Source organism: Entelurus aequoreus, linkage group LG08 (assembly GCF_033978785.1).
Source record: "Entelurus aequoreus isolate RoL-2023_Sb linkage group LG08, RoL_Eaeq_v1.1, whole genome shotgun sequence".
Lineage (NCBI taxonomy): Eukaryota > Metazoa > Chordata > Actinopteri > Syngnathiformes > Syngnathidae > Entelurus > Entelurus aequoreus.
This window is the reverse complement of record NC_084738.1, coordinates 56,832,980-56,853,745: the sequence shown is the minus strand read 5'-3', so window position 1 is coordinate 56,853,745 and position 20,766 is coordinate 56,832,980. Positions and strand designations below refer to the sequence as shown.

Below are 20,766 nucleotides of genomic sequence, written 5' to 3'. Positions count from 1 at the left end.
AAGAGGAGCACTTAGGTCCAGCAAGTGGACTTTAACAAGACCCAGTAGGCCTTTAAAGCTCCAGCAAACATTATAAACCATCAATGGCGGCTGCTGCTCCCTAGCGGCACAGGCATGAAAGCCACAAAAGCGAACATGCACGTGCAAAAAACAGCAAAGTGGACACAATATTATCCAAGATGCAGCACACACACTTAAAAGAAGCCAACTACTGCACATACGCAGAAGTCTGCTGCTTTCTCGCTGCTTCAGGACATATTGATCCGCATGCACATCAATCAGTCAATCAAGTAATCAATAGTGGGTCATCAGTAAAGAAGGTGCTGATGTCTCTATAGACTATTCACTGCAGTTCAGCCTGACGCCATTTTCAGCAAAAAAAACCAACAAACACCTCTGAAAAAGCCTGTTGACTAATTATGTCATCACACATGACCTTAGACCTGACTCTGATGTCACAAAAACTAGTGACAACTAAGAGGCGAGGGAAGAGAGGGAGCGCAGCTGATAACAGATGACGGATAAATGCCAAAATAATGACGCGCACGCCCAGCAGGAGGTCAGTCACGTGTGTGTGTGTGTGTGTGTGTGGATGTCACAATACATTAAGTCGTTTCTTGGCTGGCCGTGGTGTTGGCCTGTCACTTTTCTTTGCCCGATCTCACAAAGACTGTCCGAGGGGGAGTCTTCTGAGGCGAATGTCGAAGTCATTTGGCCACTTGGGGGCAGAAAAAAAAAAAAAAACACCTGCAGAAATAGAAAATGATAAAACATGAACAAGGGGAGTTCGGAGAAGACAAAGAAAGTTGCCTGCAGTAAGAGTACTCACATTCAAAGTAGGAAGACTCCAGCATCACATATGCTAAGCAACTTGTTATGCTTCGCTTCTTTTTACACTTATGTGACTCATTATTTCCGGTTATTTTATTAGGGTTTTTTGTTGTTTTTTGCCGGAACGTATAGAGAAGAACCGAGTTCACAGTGGAAACAAAAAAAACCCCAGAGATTTAAATTGACATTGTTGCAAAGGAAGCTGCCGGGGTAGAAATAACAAGCGAGGTGGGGGTGGGGTGAGGGACACGAGGAAACATGGCCAGCAGCGACGTGGCCAGTAAGTGCATTAGGAGGTGAGCACCAAATAGGATTTAGTGCTGTGACTTCTCCCCTCGATGTTTTCAGTCTGAATTATTACAGCGCTGATAATAACAACAACAAAGTCAAAGACACAGCAGAGAAATGAGGCATGAGCTCGCCATTTTATTCTTAGTGAGGACGTTAACTGCTTTTTTTTTTTAATTTTTTTTAATAAACTCTCTTGCGTGCCGCCAAGAGAGGACATGATGCATATACACTTTATTTTGTCGGCTATTTCTAAGTACAATATACACCTTCAAAAATAGACTTTTGTTTGTTTGCTTCTGGTGGTGGGGAGGAAGGGGTCGCAAAGAGTCAAGTCCGAGGGATGGAACTGGGGGCGGGACTAAAATGAAGTGTGGTCTCTGTCACATGACAAACGTGTCTATGTGTCTATGTTAATGTGGGCGGGGCCTATCATGATCCAGAGGCGAGCACGCCATGGAGCATTTCAGTCGATCGGGTTTGGAGTACACGGCGTACTCAGTTCTCAGCTTGCCATGGGAAGCGTCCGGACGCACTCCAACGTGGCGTGGTGACGGTCAGCAAACGTGAGCACAATGCGAAGGATGGACACGAGAAATCTTGAGGCCATGTTTGAAATGAGCGGAAAAGGAAACATCTGATGGCGGACAGGGAGTCCAAAACAATCAGTGACACTTGAGTCAGATCTCAAACACGCAAAGACTGATAGCACCATTTAGCTTAGCATGAAGCAGAGTAACACTTTCACTTTCAATACCTAACCTGTCTGTTCAAAAAAAAAAACGGTGCACTATGTATTGTCTTGTAATACCACTACAATCCTTAGGAGGCACCATGGAGCTCCAAGGCAGCATTTAATGCTGCTGCAGCTTTGTGTTAAAAAGGCATTGGGGTTTTATTGTGAAACTGGAAATGTAAGATTTGCACCCCTCTTCTGTCCCGCTATGCTTAGAATCCAGCAAGAAAACTTGCCTTTCTTTTGGGCCCATTTTACATTCCATTGACAATTCTCGACGCGTCAGGAAGGGAATATTCCACTGTCTCCTATTTAATGAGTCGTTCCTTAAATAGGACACAATTTATAGTGTTAGCACTGTTAAAATAGTGTTGCACCAAAGCATGGTTGGTCTCGTCGGGTTAGTGTTTTGCAAGGGCAGCGAACGTCTCCTTGGTAACAGCGCTTTGTGGCTAATGGGACTATTTCTACATTTAAAACAAGGCCGTACTGTTCACTTGCCAGGCTAAGCTAAGCAAATCGACAGTGATATCAGGCTTCACGTCACCTTTGACTCCACCTGTGACGACCACACGGTGGCGCTCAAAGGAGGCAATGGTTTACCAAAAGGCAAGTGTTGTTTAAAATAAGACAGACATGTAATATGCACTTAAAAATAAACATGGAAGTTGTTGTTTTGCCAGCCATGAGGCGGAAATCTCAATGTGGTCATAGCGACATCTCTGAACTCTAATTGGACGATGACCGCAGACAATCGGATGAGGCGCGACTGCTGCGACATGGACATTCGAGTTGAGGCGGTGACGTCGCGAGAGGACGCACGTTTCTCGTCAAGGCAGTTCTGGCGAGGTCAGTGAAAGAGTACGCATTGTTTTCATTCTCGTCCTACAACCACTCCAGTCATCAGCCAATCATCAATCAAACTTTTACGATGAGATGTGATGTTGGCACAGAACTTCCTTAGGTAACTCTACAGACAATCTACATATTTAGCTTTAGTTAATTCCTTTAAAAAAAAAAATGGAGGATGTTTCAGCGCGCTAAGTCCCAGCGCTAACTGCGGTGACTTTTACTACAGATGAACCCAGACTGGGCTCTCAGGTCACAGTGGTTTGGGGTTCGACTGGCGAGGGCAAGCGAGAACGGGATGAGGCACTCTCTCGTGTTGTACTGTTGTGTTTGTCCGTTGTTCCGTGCGGTTACGGCGGCGTCACGGTGAGGCTGGCAAAGAAACGGTCGGGTGTCAGGGTCCTGTGAGAAGAAACTGGTCAGTCCTGGTGGCGGCGGAGCATTGTGTGATCTTTGGCGTGCGGCTGCACTCACGTGGAACCAGCAGGAGACTGGGGAGGGGTCGAAGGCGAGTCTCATCTGTAGCTCTTCTGCTGCTGCATCAGGCCCACGTTCTCGTAGACTCTGGAGCTGTCGTCCCTCATCCTGCCAACGCACCAGGCCCACGCCCGTCAGCAAATCACGAGGCGGGTTCGGAAAGTAGGAACATGCGGACAGAAGGGGACTTACTCTGTGCAGGTGGGCGTGGGAAGAGGAGTGCAGGGAGGCAACGGGCTCTGCTCTCCTCCCGTCAGGTCCGACAATGAGTACTTGATGTTGGTGTACTCGCGACCTTTAATCTTACTTTTCTGCAGACGACAAAAACAAAGTGTCACATGACATGACTGTTGAAGTGAGCCTGTATGACGGGGACATGCAACTATATTGTTTTGGGGCCCGCATTTCTAGAAAGCTAAGGAGCAGGGGGCCGGACTCAGGGTTCGTACACCTTTTCCATGGCCAAATTCAAGCACTTTTTAAGGACTTTCAAGATCAATTTTCCAGTTTTTCCAGTACCCTTCAAAAGGCGAAAACCAGTGTGAATCAATCCAAAGCCTTGTTGTTTGAGGTCACCAATTGCTGTCTGTAGGAAAAATAGGGAAAATCTGCTAAAACCTAAGTCTAACATTGAACCAGCAGTTATCATTAACTGAATGGGGCATAGAAAATGAAGCATTGTTTCTGTAGACTATTCAATGTCATCGGTGTTTGCAAACGTGTCTCCATTTGTGTTGTTTTTCAGATTTCTTGTTCTTTTTCTTACTTACAGCACTACATGACATCGAACAGCACGGATTGATTCACACCGTATTTGTGCTTGTAAACTGCATAATGTGATATAAATACACGCACCCTCAAAATGTCAACTTCACTCATTTATTAACAAAACTGTTCCACATTAATATAAGGAGGAAAATATTTTGTTTGTTTCACAACACCTCAGTCACCTTTCATTAAGCATATCTAGCCTTATAACTGTGGCTATGATAACAAATAGATTTTTAGTTTAGGGAAGTTCTTAACATTATAATTTATCAGTGACAAACGCTCTCTTTTTTCCTTTCATAGCTCGTAATAACTGTCCGTAATTAACATGTAGTCTAGCGCTGATCACACAGTTTAGGTCTAGCATGTACCAAAAGGTTAGAAAACAAAACTTTAGCTAACGTTAGTTAACTTGTAGGGCTAGTAATCTCTGTGGCTTACCTTTCCTATGACTCGAGAGAGCCAACTCTCCCATTGTGAAAAGCTGGATTTCCTTTTTGCATACTTTTCAGCAAGCTACACGTGGATTTGATCCACATTTTATCCAAAGTTTGTATTTGTCATTTTCCATCCAATGTTCATTAAAACGACAACCTCCTGACATGATGGACCGATACACCAATGTCCTCTTGGGGGCGACACATACGGCTCTGGCATGACAACAACCTAAGGGCTTGTGCAAAGCCAACAGATCAAGCGCGTAGCTTTCATTTTTAAGGGAACTTATTTTATTTTTTTCCATTTTATTATTAACCTATTGAGTCAGACTGCCGAGAAATATGATGAACATTTCCAAGCATTTACAATCACTTCACCCAATATTCAAGCGTTTTTTCAAACTTTGAAAACACAACATTAAAATCTAAGCATTTTCAAGGTTTTTAAGCACCTGTACGAACCCTGCGGACTTCTCCCTTAACTATTATTGTTATTTTGTTGTTTTTAAGGACCTTCTTCAAAAAAGCTAGTCAAAGATTTTTAAGAATCTGCTGCCAAAATGTGAGTCTTTTAAGTGTTTTTAAACTCAACCCGTTGAATGATCCAAATGATGAAAAAGGGAGGACCTAAAATGGAACCTTAAGGAACACCACTAGTACTGTATGACGAAAGAAGCTGAACAAATGGCTACATCGGAAATAAACAAGCAACACATTAGTTCCATAAATCACATTATTAAAAAAAAAAAAATGTGTTGCTGCACAAAAAAGGGGACTTTAAGGGGTGCCTTGAGGAACCCCTCAGTTATGTAAATCACAATGTTGTACCCCAGTGTTCCATGTCTGCTAGCAAGGTTAAAATATCAAGGCAAAAATCAGGCAGTGTTTACAGTGGTCCAAGATACTCTGTACAACAAGAGCACTCTATAGTGTTTTTAGGAATTTACTGCAAAAAAAGTTTGCCTCCCAAGTTTCAAACTGAACTCGACTGTGATGTACGGTGTCATTCCCAGGTCGCCTGTTGAATAGCCCTGCTGTATGATATAATAATACAATTATCAATTCAGGAAGTATTGGAAGCAGATGTGTTAGCAAAGTTCAGGCATGATTGCACCCTCTGAGAAAAACAGATGAAATAAAAAGAGTAAAATTCATATCAGCATTAAGAGCTACCACACAAGCCCCGAAAGAAAATTTAGAAAATCAAGACTACATTTCCTGCAATTGGGTGCATTTCTACACTGGATTTTACTTTTAGATTTATTCTCATCTACCAACCTCTTTTGGCTATCCTTTTGACACCTTCATGTCCAATGTAATTTACCACACAATTTTTATTTTTTAGTATTTAATTGACTAACATTATTATCATTGAAAATGTAATGTAAAATTGTATAACATGCATGCAAAGAACTCAGAAAATGTTTCCCATTTGGCAACCCTATACTTTTAGCCACGCCCCCTCCGTTGTCATCACCACTTTTTACATCCGTCACGTCAAAAATACACGTTCTCGCTGGCTACTAATAAAAGTTATCAAGAACTACAACTGGTTCGGACCTAACAGGGTTTGGATTGTAAAAATCTAAATAGGATTAACAGAAAAGTAGAAAGCCGTCAACGTTGTGGCTCGGAGAGTGAACGCAGGCAAGTACGGTAAGCTGATGATGATGCTAACTGTGCTAACCAGCGAGCTTGTTTTTGCACCCCTGATCATTTTCCTGTCCTGCACTTCAGTGCGGCTTTTAGGCAAAAGGAACAGCAAATACCTGTGGCTGAGGCAAGGGTTTAACAAATGTAGTTTGGATCCTATTTTTTTTATATCTAATTGAAAAAACGTGGAAGTGATATTTTGACGTGAAAATTAATGTTTAAAAACGCGGATTTCAGTGTTTTCGCGGATATTTCACATCCCTGAAAGGTGGCTTCATGGGTTCTCCTCATATGTTTTTATTGTCTGCAAGTGTGTAGGAGGCGCTAGGGAGATATTATTTGAAGAGACACACCTGCTCCTCCACGATACGTCTCTGCAGCGTCTCAATGTAGTGCTGCACCGCCTTGTAGATAAAGCGGTACTGCGCCTCCGTCTGCACCATCCCCGAGCGTTGCGAGCGCACCATCTGGATGGTCTTGGGCACGTCGATGTCACAGTCCACCCCTTCACAACGCCGTGTCACAAATCACACTCACGCCAACCACACCTGACGTGCGCACCAGACTCACCTTTTTCTCTGATGACGTCGATCAGGATGTCGATCACGATGAACGTCCCCGTCCGCCCGATACCCGCACTGACCGACAGAACCACGACAAGTTAACACGCCTGCAATATGGCGTCCAGGTGTGTTAAAAGGGTGTGTACCTGCAGTGAACCGCTATGGGCCCCGCATCCAGGATGCTCTCCTGCTTCAGGTTGACCTCCTCCAAGAAGTCTAGAACGCCGCCAGGGTCGGTCGGGACGCCGTGGTCAGGCCACGCTCTAAAGTGGTACTGCCAGACGGTACGCTCTGTGTTTCCCTGCAAATGTCGTCAAAGTGTCAGCGGTTAATGTACAAACAGAAAATATGCTTGTCATAAATATAAAGCACAAATTAAAACAGGCATGGGATGATGTTTGATAAGAAATTATCGAGTTCGAGCCTATTATCGAATCCTCTTATCGAACGATTCCTTATCGATTCTCTTATCGATTCTCTTATCGAGTCCAGGTTGTTGTATATGGAAAAAACACACAATATTTGGTTTAACAAATCACTTCACATTCTCTACTGCTCGCTACTATAGTATTACCATATCTGAGTTATTGTGCAGAAATAACTACAAATGTGCGCTACATTCGTTAACCGTGTTACAAAAAAAATTAATTAGACTGATACATAATGTTGGATATAGAGAACATACAAACACTTTATTTATTGAGTCAAAAATATTAAAGTTCGATGATTTGGTAAAATTGCAAACAGCTATAATGATGTGGAATTAAATGATGGAATGGATTAATAAGTAAAGAAGTTAAACATTGTACTGATATGATCCAGTTTAAGAGGTTGTTCAAATCAATAGTGCTTACAAAGTACAAAGAAGAATTATGAGAAATACCTTCAACCTTATTGAAAATAAGATATTCTTCATCTCAGTATATTAATAATGACTGAATTAATTAATTACATATTACAAAACTGTCGTATATACTAATTCACAGATATTTTATTATAAAAAGGTCAGTAAATGATGTATATATTTGTAAACGCTAAGAAGTGGGAAAGGGGTAGGTTTAAATAAGCTTTACTTCTTCCTACTCCTGTAAAGTGAAATGATATGAAACTGTGATGTATTATACTGTAAGTGTGTTCATGTTCCAAATAAACTAAAGAAATAAAGAAAGCACTAGTTTATTAGACAGACTTGCTAACTCTGTTGTGGTGTAGATTACAAGATAACGTTAATGTTATCAGACACATACAAAAAGGCTCACGTTAACGTTAGCCGCTGACTATGCTTAGGTAACGTTAGTCTAGCTAACATTACTGCAGTCCTGGTTGACAAAAGAGGTAACGTTACTACAAGTGAACAGATATGGAAATTAACCGGCAACAGTTAACGTTAGTTACTAACCGGCATCACCGCCACTGTAGCTGGGACTGGGGCAGCTGGCAGAAGAAGAGGGGCGTTCTTCGTCGTCTCTGCCGTTGCTTCGAAGACACGACACGCTTGTTGTACTTCCCCCGCTTACACGAGAGCGAAGCCTGGCAATAATTGCATATCCATGCCTTGGAGCACTTTTTCCGGCCCATTTTTTTCCTGCTTTTCCTATCTGCGCCTAATGACTGAGCTACGTGACGTCATTTCTTGTGATGTCACACGGGGCATTTCTTGTCGGGACGAGATTCGTTCACAGTGATTCGAATAATGAACCAACTCTTTTTCTTTACTATAGTCGTGGTCTCGATAACGGGTACTGGTTCTCAAAAAGGGATTTGAGTCCGAGGACTTGGTTCTTTTCTTATCGAACAACCGGGAAAACCGGTTTCGAGTATCATCCCTAGGCACATATACATCTAACATATTTAGAATCACTGCATTTAAACAGATAAAGACTTGGAAAGGGATTCCAGCACATATTATAAAAGCCTGGACAACAGCCCCAGAAAATGTATGTATAAACATGACAATATATAAATAGAATGTAGGTCAATATGGTACTATATATATATAAATATATATATATATACATATATATATAAAATTACCTGGCCAACTTTGGACAGTTTAAGCTCTCTCAAGATGTAGTCGTGTGCCGCCGTCTCTCTCACGTTGCGAACTCGCATGGCACCATATTCCTTCAAGGCTGACATTTCGGGCCAGTACTTCACACATTTACTCTGTAGGAATGCAACGTGAAGACACAAAATAAACTTGTTTTGCTTAAGCAAAGAGGAAGACCTGATGAGCCTGTTAATGCATTGGAGGTGCACACTGAAGAACTTGTCCAGCGTCGGACTGGTCCCCTCACCTTTCCTCTCTCCACCTCCTTGGTGGTCATGACGATGACCCGAGAGTTCTCCTGGAACACCATCCTCCAGAAGTCGCTTATGGTGCTCTGCAGGCATCCCTGAGTGGCGATGTAGGACTTTTTCACCTTGGTGCTGTTAGCCTTGGAGTCCACGTCCGGCTAAAATGAAAGCACACCATTAAGTCCAAACAGGGGTGTTCACTCGCCGAGGACATGATTACAGCGTCATGTCTTCACAGCCAAGGATTGTGTGTGTGTGATGTGAGGCTGAAGGCAGTTTACCATGCTAGGAGATACTACCATGATGATATTGGCGTTGATGTAGTCGGATCCAGGCTCGTTAGGGTCGCCGTCGTTCAGGACCGCCCGTGTGTGGTCGACTGGGGGGAGAAACAAAAAAGAAACTGTAGATGAGTTCTGAGTCGGAATGAGTGTCTTTCATATTTGGTAATTAATTGTTTAATAATGATATATTTAAAAAATGAGCTGATGGTATCTATGCTTTCTAGTTTTTATATCTTGTTTTCTTATTACATTTCTGTGTCTCATTTGCAAGTATTACATAGTAGACTTTGCATGCAGTTTCAATTCCAAGACGTTAGATGGCAGTAATGTATAGGCTACGGTGTGTTTGCCAGGCTAGAAAGTAGCCTTTGCCTTGAATGTGTCTTGTTGCGCCCTACAAAGGGTTTATACTGTAGATAGATAGATAGATAGATAGTACTTTATTGATTCCTTCAGGAGAGTTCCCTCAGGAAAATTTTAATTCCAGCAGCAGTGTACAAAATTCTAAAAAGTAAAAAGTAAATAATGGGGGTATAAATGGAGACAAAATAGAAAAATATTACAATAGAATAAAAATAAAAAGCAACGATGAGAATACAAATATAACAGTAAAATAAGAATATAACAAGAGAAACTAGGCAGTAGTGACCAGTAGTGACTGTAAGTACTGTACTTATTACACGCCAGTTGTATTTTTCATTACTAAATTTGGTAGTGATTAAATGTAATGTAAAATTGCTAAAGCTAATTAAGAGCATGTATATGGCAAAGCCAATGTAAATTAGCATCTTTTTGGGAAAGTGGACCCTTACTTAAAGTTTGAGTGTTTTCTCTCAAGCAAACTTGCTCTGTTGGCATTGGAAATCGCAACATTAACCAGAGGCAGTTTGGCTCAATCTGATTTGAGTGCTGCTTGAGTGACCAGGCGTTTAAGCCGATGTTTAGTCTGCAACCGGATGTGACATCACAAGCAACAAAAAGTATTTAAATATGGTACAGTTTCATTTTACATGAATCGATACCCGTTAGTACCAACGTAATTTGGTCGGTGCCTATAAAAGTAACAAATTCGGTACCCAGATTTGCGGCCTTACATGGTAGAATGTTCTTGTATCTGTTCTTGTTCTTGTTCTCAGCCCTCTGGCCTTCTTTGCGGCTGTAGAGCAGCTTGCACTCCTGCTGCTGTAAGGTCTGTAAGAAAGTGGACATGAGAGTCAGCCACTCACTGACAAGACAAGACTTTTTGCAGAAAAAGAACACACCTCAAATTCTTCCCAAAAGCCTTGTTTGACTTTGTCAGTGGCCTCTGCCAGCTTGCTCAGCTCCCGAACTCGACTTTCGATCTCTGCGGCGTTGATGCGAGTGGTGTTGAGGGGCTGCGAGGACGCAAAGGAAGACACAATAAAGCCACAAAGAGTCCCGTTTGGACACAATGCCTAAAAAGAAAAGTACCTGCTTGAGTTGAAGCACCGTGCCGAGTGTCTCCACCATGGGGTTCTTCTTGTAGTGCTCCACCAGGTCTGTGAGGGAATCAAACTTCTCACCCCCGCCCACGTCGTACTTGAGGTCGTGCTGGAGGACACGTCAATGTGTGAGGTCAAACTTGTCTATTTGTCATTTCACATTTTATACAGTGGAATGTACCACCCGCTCCATTATCTAAATGGGACATTTTTAATTATCCAGTGCCAGCAATGAACATTAATCATGCACACAGGGAAAAGAAATTGTCAACATTTTTATTCAACTGGAATATTAACCCTTCGATGCACAACTTACTAATGCCTACAGTCTTCAACGAGTGTGGTCAAAAATGACCCCAATTAATACTATTGCGTTTTTGCAATAACCGGCTCGTTATTCTTCAAAATCTTTAAAACGAAGAGTTGTAATGTTTTCATATTCCAGGCATTCTTCATAAAACATGTTTGTGACATGAGGCAATTTGCATTTTTATTTATTTTTTCCTTAATAAGGAATTGCAGTTTTTGTATCACTACTAGAGATGTCCGTTAATATCGGACTGCCGATATTATCGGCCGATAAATGCTTTAAAATCTAATATCGGAAATTATCGGTATTGGTTTCAAAAAGTAAAATGTATGACTTTTTAAAACGCTGCTGTACGGAGTGGTACACGGACGTAGGGAGAAGTGCAGAGCGCCAATAAACCTTAAAGGCACTGCCTTTGCGTGCCGGCCCAATCACATAATATCTACGGCTTTTCACACACACAAGTGAATGCAAGGCATACTTGCTCAACAGCCATGCAGGTCACACCGAGGGTAGCCGTATAAACAACTTTAACACTGTTACAAATATGCGCCACACTGTGAACCCACACCAAACAAGAATGACAAACACATTTCGGGAGAACATCCGCACCGTAACACAACATAAACACAACAGAACAAATACCTAGAACCCCTTGCAGCACTAACTCTTCCGGGACGCTACAATATACACCCCCCGCTACCCCCTATCCCCCACCCCCCATTCAACGCCACCCACCTCAACCTCCCCATGCTCTCTCAGGGAGAGCATGTCCCAAATTCCAAGCTGCTGTTTTGAGGCATGTTAAAAAAAAAAGCACTTTGTGACTTCAATAATAAATATGGCAGTGCCATGTTGGCATTTTTTTCCATAACTTGAGTTGATTTATTTTGGAAAACCTTGTTACATTGTTTAATGCATCCAGCGGGGCATCACAACAAAATTAGGCATAATGTGTTAATTCCACAACTGTATATATCGGTATAGGTTGATATCGGAATCGGTAATTAAGAGTTGGACAATATCGGAATATTGGATATCAGTAAAAAAGCCATTATCGGACATCTCTAATCACTACCCACTCTTTCACAAGTGACAACAAAAATGAAAAGTCGAACCTTGCATAGAAGCGATGTGGCAAAGGCTGTAAATGTTTGGCTTTTAGGACTAGTCTTGTGTTGATGCGATTTAATCTTGAGGTATACTGCCCAGAGGTTAATTTCACCACACCTACTGTGTGTGTGACAATCATTGGTACTTTAACTTAAAAATGCCTTCTTTGTTTGCAATTAAGAGTATTGTTACACAGCACCAGTTCCAATAACACCCAAACCCTCTCTATTTACCATTGTTTATTAGCAACAAAAAAGATAAATCATGACAGGTGCCATGGTTTCTTAACGTAAAACACTGCCCCTAGAATTTAATGGCTGATGCAGAACTTTGAAAGACTCATGACAGTGTCTCAAGGTACAGCGTAGTGCAGAGGTCGCCAACTCGTCGATCGCGATCGACCAGGCGATGTTTGGGACTCTGCCGGTCAATCGCGAAAAATATTAGAAAAAAAAAAAGGATTAATATGACATCAGTGAATGACCAACAGACCCGCAAACAGGCACGCATTTTAACCCCTGAACACTGACCTCTCTCTCTTCAGCCTTCAGCTCTCAACACCGCAGCCACACCCCCCCCCCCCCCCCGAGCGCTACACCCACTCGTTTTGCAAACGCGCATTGCATGACGTGCTCATAAATCATTGTGTTGCAACAATAACTGAATGTCTGACTGTTGCAAGTTGCACTAAATCGGACATTTTCTAGCACCCAACATCAAACAACTTCTCCCTCAACCACGAGTCCATGACCATCATCGCTCACCTGCGACGGGAAGCACATGAGACTCCGTGAACATTGTGTCCAAGTACGGTATGTTGTGTTGATTTATTGTGACTACTAAACTAAACATTGACATGTGCAAAGGCAGTGATATGTGATAAAACAAGGCGGCAGCGAAATAAGGACTTCCCCATTTGTCCCCTCTTTTATCACACATGAAAAACCCACCAGGTGAACAGCTGATTTTACTAATTGCGGTGCTGACATAAAAACCATAAGACTCACGTCCCATACGTGACCAGAACAAATATACTATGGTACTAAGACTATAGTGGCCAAAAACAGTTAGCTTCTACGAAGGGGGTGGTGCCCAAAGTGCGGCACAGGGGCCATCTCTGGCCCGTGACTCGATTGTCATTGGCCCTAGGTACATTACAAAAAACAAACAACGAAAAAACATCAGCAAAAATTGGGAAAATAGCAAGAAACACAATGGGGAAAAGCCAAAAATGTTGACATCAGCTGATAACAACGGCACAAAGCTTTGTCTTTAAAAAACAAACAAACCAATTAAAAACACACACACAATCTATCATACTTGACGCAGGGGTAGATCTTGCTTTAGTTTTTGGCTGAGACTAGGGATCTTGGGCTCGAAAACATTAGTGACCACTGCGTTGGTGACTACAGTTCACAGAAGCATAAACTAGCTGGAGCCACAATAGAGGGATAAAACAACTGGATGTAGCTCCAGAGCCACAGGTTGCAGACCCCTGGTCTAGACTGTAAGCACAGCCTGTACGACTCACAGTAATGACTGGAACCATACCCCAAAAGGGGCTGTAAGGCTGTCCAGTGGCTACAGTGATGCATCTTGTCACATACAGACGATCTTAGTGTGACCACTGAGCAGCTGCGTGCAGAGAACAGACACACTCTTCAAGGGGACATAATTATGCTGCAGCTGATCTGGTGTGGCAAGCTACTTTTGTCATGTACACAGCTCTTACACAAAAGCGTTGAAAAAAATGGCGCTTGTTAATTAAAGGCCTACTGAAATTAATTTTTTTTATTCAAACGGGGATAGCAGATCCATTCTATGTGTCATACTTGATCATTTCGCGATATTGTCATATTTTTGCTGAAAGGATTTAGTATAGAACAATGACGATAAAGTTCGCAACTTTTGGTCGCTGATAAAAAAAAGCTTTGCCTATACCGGAAGTAGCGTGACGTCACAGGAGGAAGGACTCCTCACAATTCCCCGTTGTTTACAATGGAGCGAGAGAGATTCGGACCGAGAAAGCGACGATTACCCCATTAATTTGAGCGAGGATGAAAGATTTGTGGATGAGGAACGATAGAGTGAAGAACTAGAGAGGCAGTGCAGGGTGTATCTTTTTTCGCTCTGACCGTAACTTAGGTTCTCATTGGATTGCACACACTCTCCTTTTTCTATTGTGGATCACTGATTTGTATTTTAAACCACCTCGGATACTATATCCTCTTGAAAATGAGAGTCGAGAATGCGAAATGGACATTCACAGTGACTTTTATCTCCACGACAATACATCAGCGAAGCTCTTTAGCTACTGAGCTAACGTGATAGCATCTGGCTCAAATGCAGATAGAAACAAAATAAATAAATCCCTGACTGGAAGGATAGACATAAGATCAAAAATACTATTAAACCATGGACATGTAACTACACGGTTAATAATTCTCAGCCTGGCAAAGCTTAACAATGCTGTTGCTAACGACGCTGAAGCTAACTTAGCAACTTAGCAACCGGACCTCACAGAGCTATGATAAAAACATTAGCGCTCCACCTACGCCAGCCAGCCCTCATCTGCTCATCAACACCCGTGCTCACCTGCGTTCCAGCGATCGACGGCGCGACGAAGGACTTCACCCGATCACAGATGCGGTTGGCGGCTAGCATCGGCTAGGCGTCTGCTATCCAAGTAAGTACTCCTTGTTGTGTTGCTACAGCCAGCCGCTAATACACCGATCCCACCTACAACTTTCTTCTTTGCAATCTCCATTGTTCATTAAACAAATTGCAAAAGATTTACCAACACAGATGTCCAGAATACTGTGGAATTGTTCGATGAAAACAGAGCAGTTTGTATGGTGACACATTGGGTACGAATACTTCCGTTTCCGTTGTGACGTCACGCGCATACGCATCATACATAGACGTTTCCAACCTGAAGTTTAGCGGGAAATTTAAAATTGCACTTTATAAGTTAACCCGGCCGTATTGGCATGTGTTGCAATGTTAAGATTTCATCATTGATATATAAACTATCAGACTGCGTGGTCGGTAGTAGTGGGTTTTAGTAGGCCTTTAATTTCATTCTGTGAAGGCCTTCATCAACTCTCTCAGCTTTTAGCGCGGCTGTGAGTGGGAAGGACATAAAGGAGGAATCCGACTTGCACTCACCTGGCAGCGGATCATGACATGCGTGACTTTTTGTTTGCTGTCACTGCTGTCCGTCTTGTCATCACCAGTGCGCACCGACAAAACAAAATCTCCGGGGTGGCTCTGACTCTCTCTGACCAGGAAGCTGCCGTTCTTCCCTTTTTCCGTCAGCAGCTTCTCCGCCTCGCGACCCGACAGGTGACCGTGGAACCATCTTAGGACAGAGGAACAAAACCATTGAATGCCATTAAATAAATAGCTCTCTGACACTATTATCTTTCTAAAGACATTTGTTGTTGTTCCTCATGTCACGATGCGCCCTGGTGTCATCAGAATCAGAAGAGTTTTTATTGCCATTTTTTGAGAACGGGTTCACAAACTACGAAATTTACTTGCCGCAAGTGTGTGTTCATCATGTGATGAACACATGGTTCTCAAGCTCACCTCTCTGAGGTCGGGTCAGCACAGTTGAGAGGATACTTGAGCTCAATGACGTCTCCATTTTTCTCCTTCAGCTGCCCGTGGTGTTCCATGTAATACTGCACCAGCTCAGCCAGCGTGGCAAACTTCTCCCCGCCATAGAGGTCATAATAGTCCCCCGTGTTCTGGATCTTAATGTGGGTGACAGCACCGTTCCGCCTGCAGGGGTTGCGCATTTAGCGCAGGTGAAAAGATGATTAGGAGCAATGTCAGGAATATATGACTTTCAGCAAGTTTGGTTGAGTCAAATAAAAAGCAGGTTTGGAGTTGAGGGCACAGCAAAAAGATAAAGTCAAGCTTTCATTGATATTCATTTGAGAGCGTTAACATAAAGCCGTTTGTCTTTTTGCTGAAACAGTGCTGAGTCATTGCCGTCTCACATCATCTGAGAAAATGAAAAAGGAGAACTTTAGCAGGACTGTGTGTGTGGGAGGAGGGGGGGGGTTTCTCTTGTATGCCGCCACCGGGGAAAGGCAGCGGACACAGAGAGAGGTGTGATACAGCACAGTGAAAACGTGACAAAAAAATAAGACGCGTGGGCTAAACGGACCAAACGTTGTCAATAAAGGAACAGTTCTTGCCGTTTTAATGAGTAGGGTTCATCACCGGAGGTTAGCCAGCATATCCCAGCTCGTGGCAGGCAATCATTTTGTAATAATTGTTGCATAATATATAATTAATTGCTAATTTAAAGAACCAATTTCGAAAAGCATCCATTAATCAGACTTAAATGTTACATTTTTATTGTTGATTTTCATTTAAACAAAAACATGATGAGCTGCTATTATTTTGACTATGGTTTTGGTCCTAAAGCTAATGTAAAGAAAAAAAAAATTGGTGGCAGTACCAGCTTGTAGAAAAGGGGTGTCCAAACTGTTAAAAAAAACAACTAAAGGATGTGTAGGTGCCACTTTGCTACATTTTGTACATTAAAGAAGCTAAAAGCAATCTGATGAAGAACAATACATGCTAAACGTTCTACACAAAACATCCACATTTTAGCTTTGTGTTATTGTTGACAAGCTAATTAATGTTGTTCAAGGATTATTTTCCAACTTTAGGCAGAATAAAACACCTTGGAATTGCCCTTTGTTCTGTGAGAAGAGATACACAGGATGAGCTCACCCTGTTTCAGTATCTATGTACTAAGTACCAGCCTGGAGGTAGAGTAGAGGAGAATGTGTGTGTTCTGCGCACACACACACACGCACACACGCGCACACACACACACACACACACACACACACGTAAAGGTAATTTTCAGTTTCGATACCCAACAAGGATGTGCAAACTAAGTGGACAAAAGCATGAGAGATGGCTTTTACCATTAGATAGCTGGGCTCTCTGTCTCATCGCTGTTATTGCTATTGCTTGTACTTAGTCCTGTTTTGTAGAATGAATTGTTAATGTCAATTCTAGTTACCTCATCATTTTAGACAGCCTTAGAGAGGGTGTCCTAATAGTGTCAAGAAGCAAATAAAAAAACTAGCCAAAAAAAGACAACCGGGCTGCACTTTCGTGACGCGTTTTAAATTCGATGGCGTCCAAAGGAGACATACAATAATAGAAAACAGTTTCTATTGGTCATTTCTCAGGAAATGGGTGGGAATATAGCCTAACTTCCATCAAAATTGTTTTTACGCCAATGTGTTTTGGTGTGTCGTGGAATGTTTGCCATTGAATAATTGGATAAACTCGTTTTAAGGCTCAGAAACAATTTAACATTTGCTAACAAAGTGGAGGCTACAAACGGGTGTCGAAGGTCATCATCACTCACCGTACTGACAGCGTGAAGTCCCCCGGATTACTCTTGCTGGGTCTGGCTAAGAAGCTGCCGTCCACGCCTCGAGTCAGCAGGAGGTTCTCTGCCTCCACGCCTGTTATGTTGGGGTGAAACCACCTGACAACACAAAACGGGTAAGGTTTTTTGATTGATTGATTGAAAATGTTATTAGTAGATTGTACAGTACAGTACATATTCCATACAATTGACCACTAAATGGTAACACCCGAATAAGTTTTTCAACTTGTTTAAGTCGGGGTCCACGTAAATCAATTCATGGTACAAATATATACTATCAGCATAATTCAGTCATCACACAAGTTAATCATCGGAGTATATACATTGAATTATTTACATTATTTACAAGGTTACTGATCATCCTTATTAGCCCCATTGTATGTGGAATTGATAATGTTGTCATCCAGACAGTTGGCCCGTTAAAACACACCAATGTTCTTCTACAACTACATTTTCAAATTCATGTTCTAGTTGCCTTGGTTGAAGGGCTCCATTCTTCTTTCACATAAAGGCGCCCATAGTGGTTTGTTGTTCATGCTGCTACCCAACATTGACATCATGACCATTTATTTCAATCAGGTTCAACATGTTCACTTTTTTGGAGACAAGAAGGGCATTCGTAGGTAATCAAAAGCTAGTGTCGTGAAAACAATAACAAAGCCATGTTGATTTTGTTGTATTGTTTACATTATGAACTTTAAAAATAGTAAAGGCGCCGGTGTATGCTAGCGTTTCTTGGTTAGCTAACATCAGCTCTTTCTTAACAAGCATCAGACACTTCGAGGTTGTTTACCGACACAACTGTAGAGCTGGGTTAGAGTTAGCTCAGCCAAAACTGTGAGCGGACATTGTTTTCCAGACAAGCTTACCTCCGAGATGTCATTTTTTCTCTTCTCACTTCCTTCCCCACTTGGCAGCTAGCTAGTAGCTTCAGCTAGGTGGCGAACCTTCCCGACCGTTCTTGCTTCAATCACAGGATAAAGCGTTCCATCTGCTCATATCCGGCCAATATGTTTACCGAAATAACGGCATGGACAAAAAAGTGAGACCAAGTTGTACATGAAAAGTGTTGAGGCCTGTCCCGCAGACTTCAGACCAAGTCGATTGTTGGACGTCACCAAACCTGCGACAAAACATAGGGTGCGTTGTTTTTGGACACCTGCTCCGGCCGCTTTTTGCTCTTGTACCGCCCCCCTCAGAAAAACTAACGGCGCTCGGCTCATCCGGGTAAAAAGATAGTACAAATGAAACACTACTTTTAAGATCTTCTGCGCCTGCGCAGCAAAAAGTTATGTTTACGAGTAGGCAGAATTATGCCTGTACATTGACTTGCAATGCAATGTTGACTAAAGTGTAAAAAATACCACAAAACTATAAATCATGTGGAAAAAGTTATTACAAAGAGGGCCGCTTTCATAAAAAATGAAGGATGCGGGGGCCACTTTGATACCGTGTGTATATTAAAGATGCTAAAAAGTAAACCAATGTATGATAAACTTGCTCAACAAAACATCCACTTTATATGTGTTATAATTTTTTCATAAGGAGAAAGGAAATTAGTGGAAAAAGTAATAATTAAAGCTGGCAAAAATAACAAGTTAACACATGTGATTATCACAAAAAATATTACATTAATCGTGTTTAAACACAAGTTAATCACGCAATTTATTTATACTACACATGCTCCTTTACCTTCAAATCAATTGTAACATAAAATTGCATTTTTGTCCAAATATCAATATTTTTAAGGTAATTTAAATGTTTAAGTTAATTTAAATTATGCATCCAATAAATACAACTATTAATACTTGTTATTAATCGTGATTAAACCAAATTCTAAAGTGTGATTAATCAAATGTTTTAAAATCAATCATTTGACGTTACTACTAATCGCATACTATAAGTAATAAATTATCGCACTGGGGGCCGAAATTGACACGGCAGCGATAAATGATTAAGGCGCCCCCGAGATGTCTCCTGGGATCAATAACTTATTTATGATTCTAATTTAGTGTAAAAGAAAAATAATACAACAGTTTTTTTTTAGCACGGAAACCAACAGTGTACTTCACTTGAATGATACAATATTCAATAAACAGTAGACAATAACCTGTTTAAGTATGTACAAAAAATATAACATGTATAAATGTACTGTTCGTGCCGAAATGATTTTGTCTTGTAATTGCAAGTAATTCCAAAAAAGCGCAAAATAATCTACTACAGTAGCCTGCAGCCTTTCCAAATCGCGCTTTGTTAAATTTGACCCTCGTCGCTTGCCTTTTAAGCCGTACGTGGCAAACACACGGCCGCTGCGTTCGGAGCTTCTTCTGTCCTGCAACAATTCACTCATACAAACTCAACCACAGCCAGGAGCAACATAACAAGGATATTGTTTTTTTTTTTTTAACTTCGTCGGGATATTTTTGTAAAATATACGAACAATGTTTACTACGTCGGAGCTGGTTGTCTTGCTGGCCGTCCTATCCGCCACGGCGTCCGGCTACTTCGTTAGCATCGACGCCCAAGCCGACGAGTGCTTCTACGAGCGGGTCAACTCCGGTACTAAGATGGGCCTCATGTTTGAGGTGGCCGAAGGAGGCTTTTTGGATATCGACGTGGAGGTGAGGTCGACTGTAGACAACATCAAGCCACCGCGCACGTTTGTTTCTACCCCCACTTAATTACCGCTGACACGTTAAGGCCTGTCAGAGCAAACCGGCGCTATCAGTTAGCATTGTGCATGCTAACTCACCCCGAGTCATTTACATATATTTAATATCTTAAGGGTGTGATTCACTCGGTCTGTTTTAGTAATGTCTGGATTGTTGTTCCATTGATAGCAAGGAAAGACAGAGCGTTAATCTCCGCGTCCAGTTTTGACACACGCTTGCAGTCATTTCGCCATATTATAGAGCCACATTTCAAATAAACCATGCTCTGAAGCAATAAACCATGCTCTGAAGTACACAGCTTTGAAGTCATAAATGTGTGAACGTTGGGCTTTCAAATATGTACATGCATAATTTGTAAGTGCATGTCACCCACTTGCCATATGTTTCTTCGAGGACCAGGCGCTTTTTAATTATTAACTACCGGTGGTTGTTCTTGATTGTAATTAAATGCACACATGTCTCCACACACGCACACACACACACATATATATATATATATATATATATATATATATATATATATATATATATATATATATATATATATATATATATATATATATATATATATATATATATATATATATATATGTGTG

The 20,766-nt window shown here is 41.7% G+C and overlaps 2 protein-coding genes across 2 annotated transcripts in view; one reads left to right on the top strand and one right to left on the bottom strand.

Annotated features, from left to right (window-relative positions):
- Window positions 1–1,243: 1,243 nt before the first annotated feature.
- On the bottom strand, window positions 1,244–18,657 carry ptpn11a (protein tyrosine phosphatase non-receptor type 11a). The gene is made up of 16 exons (XM_062056855.1): window positions 18,368–18,657; window positions 17,475–17,597; window positions 15,662–15,856; window positions 15,239–15,431; window positions 10,637–10,756; window positions 10,447–10,560; window positions 10,279–10,375; window positions 9,182–9,279; window positions 8,900–9,058; window positions 8,637–8,768; window positions 6,749–6,903; window positions 6,610–6,677; window positions 6,393–6,544; window positions 3,374–3,492; window positions 3,179–3,289; window positions 1,244–3,106 (listed from the first exon to the last, which is right to left on the bottom strand). The coding sequence occupies exons 1-15, from the start codon at window positions 18,379–18,381 to the stop codon at window positions 3,220–3,222; spliced, it is 1,809 nt and encodes a 602-aa protein (XP_061912839.1). The 5' UTR covers window positions 18,382–18,657; the 3' UTR covers window positions 1,244–3,106; window positions 3,179–3,219.
- Window positions 18,658–19,770: 1,113 nt separating this feature from the next.
- Window positions 19,771–20,766, top strand: part of tmed2 (transmembrane p24 trafficking protein 2) — a 7,917-nt gene continuing 6,921 nt past the window's right edge. Inside the window, exon 1 of the mRNA XM_062056854.1 lies at window positions 19,771–20,119. Within this exon, the coding sequence (XP_061912838.1) occupies window positions 19,940–20,119 (180 nt within the window). The 5' untranslated portion in view covers window positions 19,771–19,939. The remainder of the gene's footprint in view (window positions 20,120–20,766) is intronic.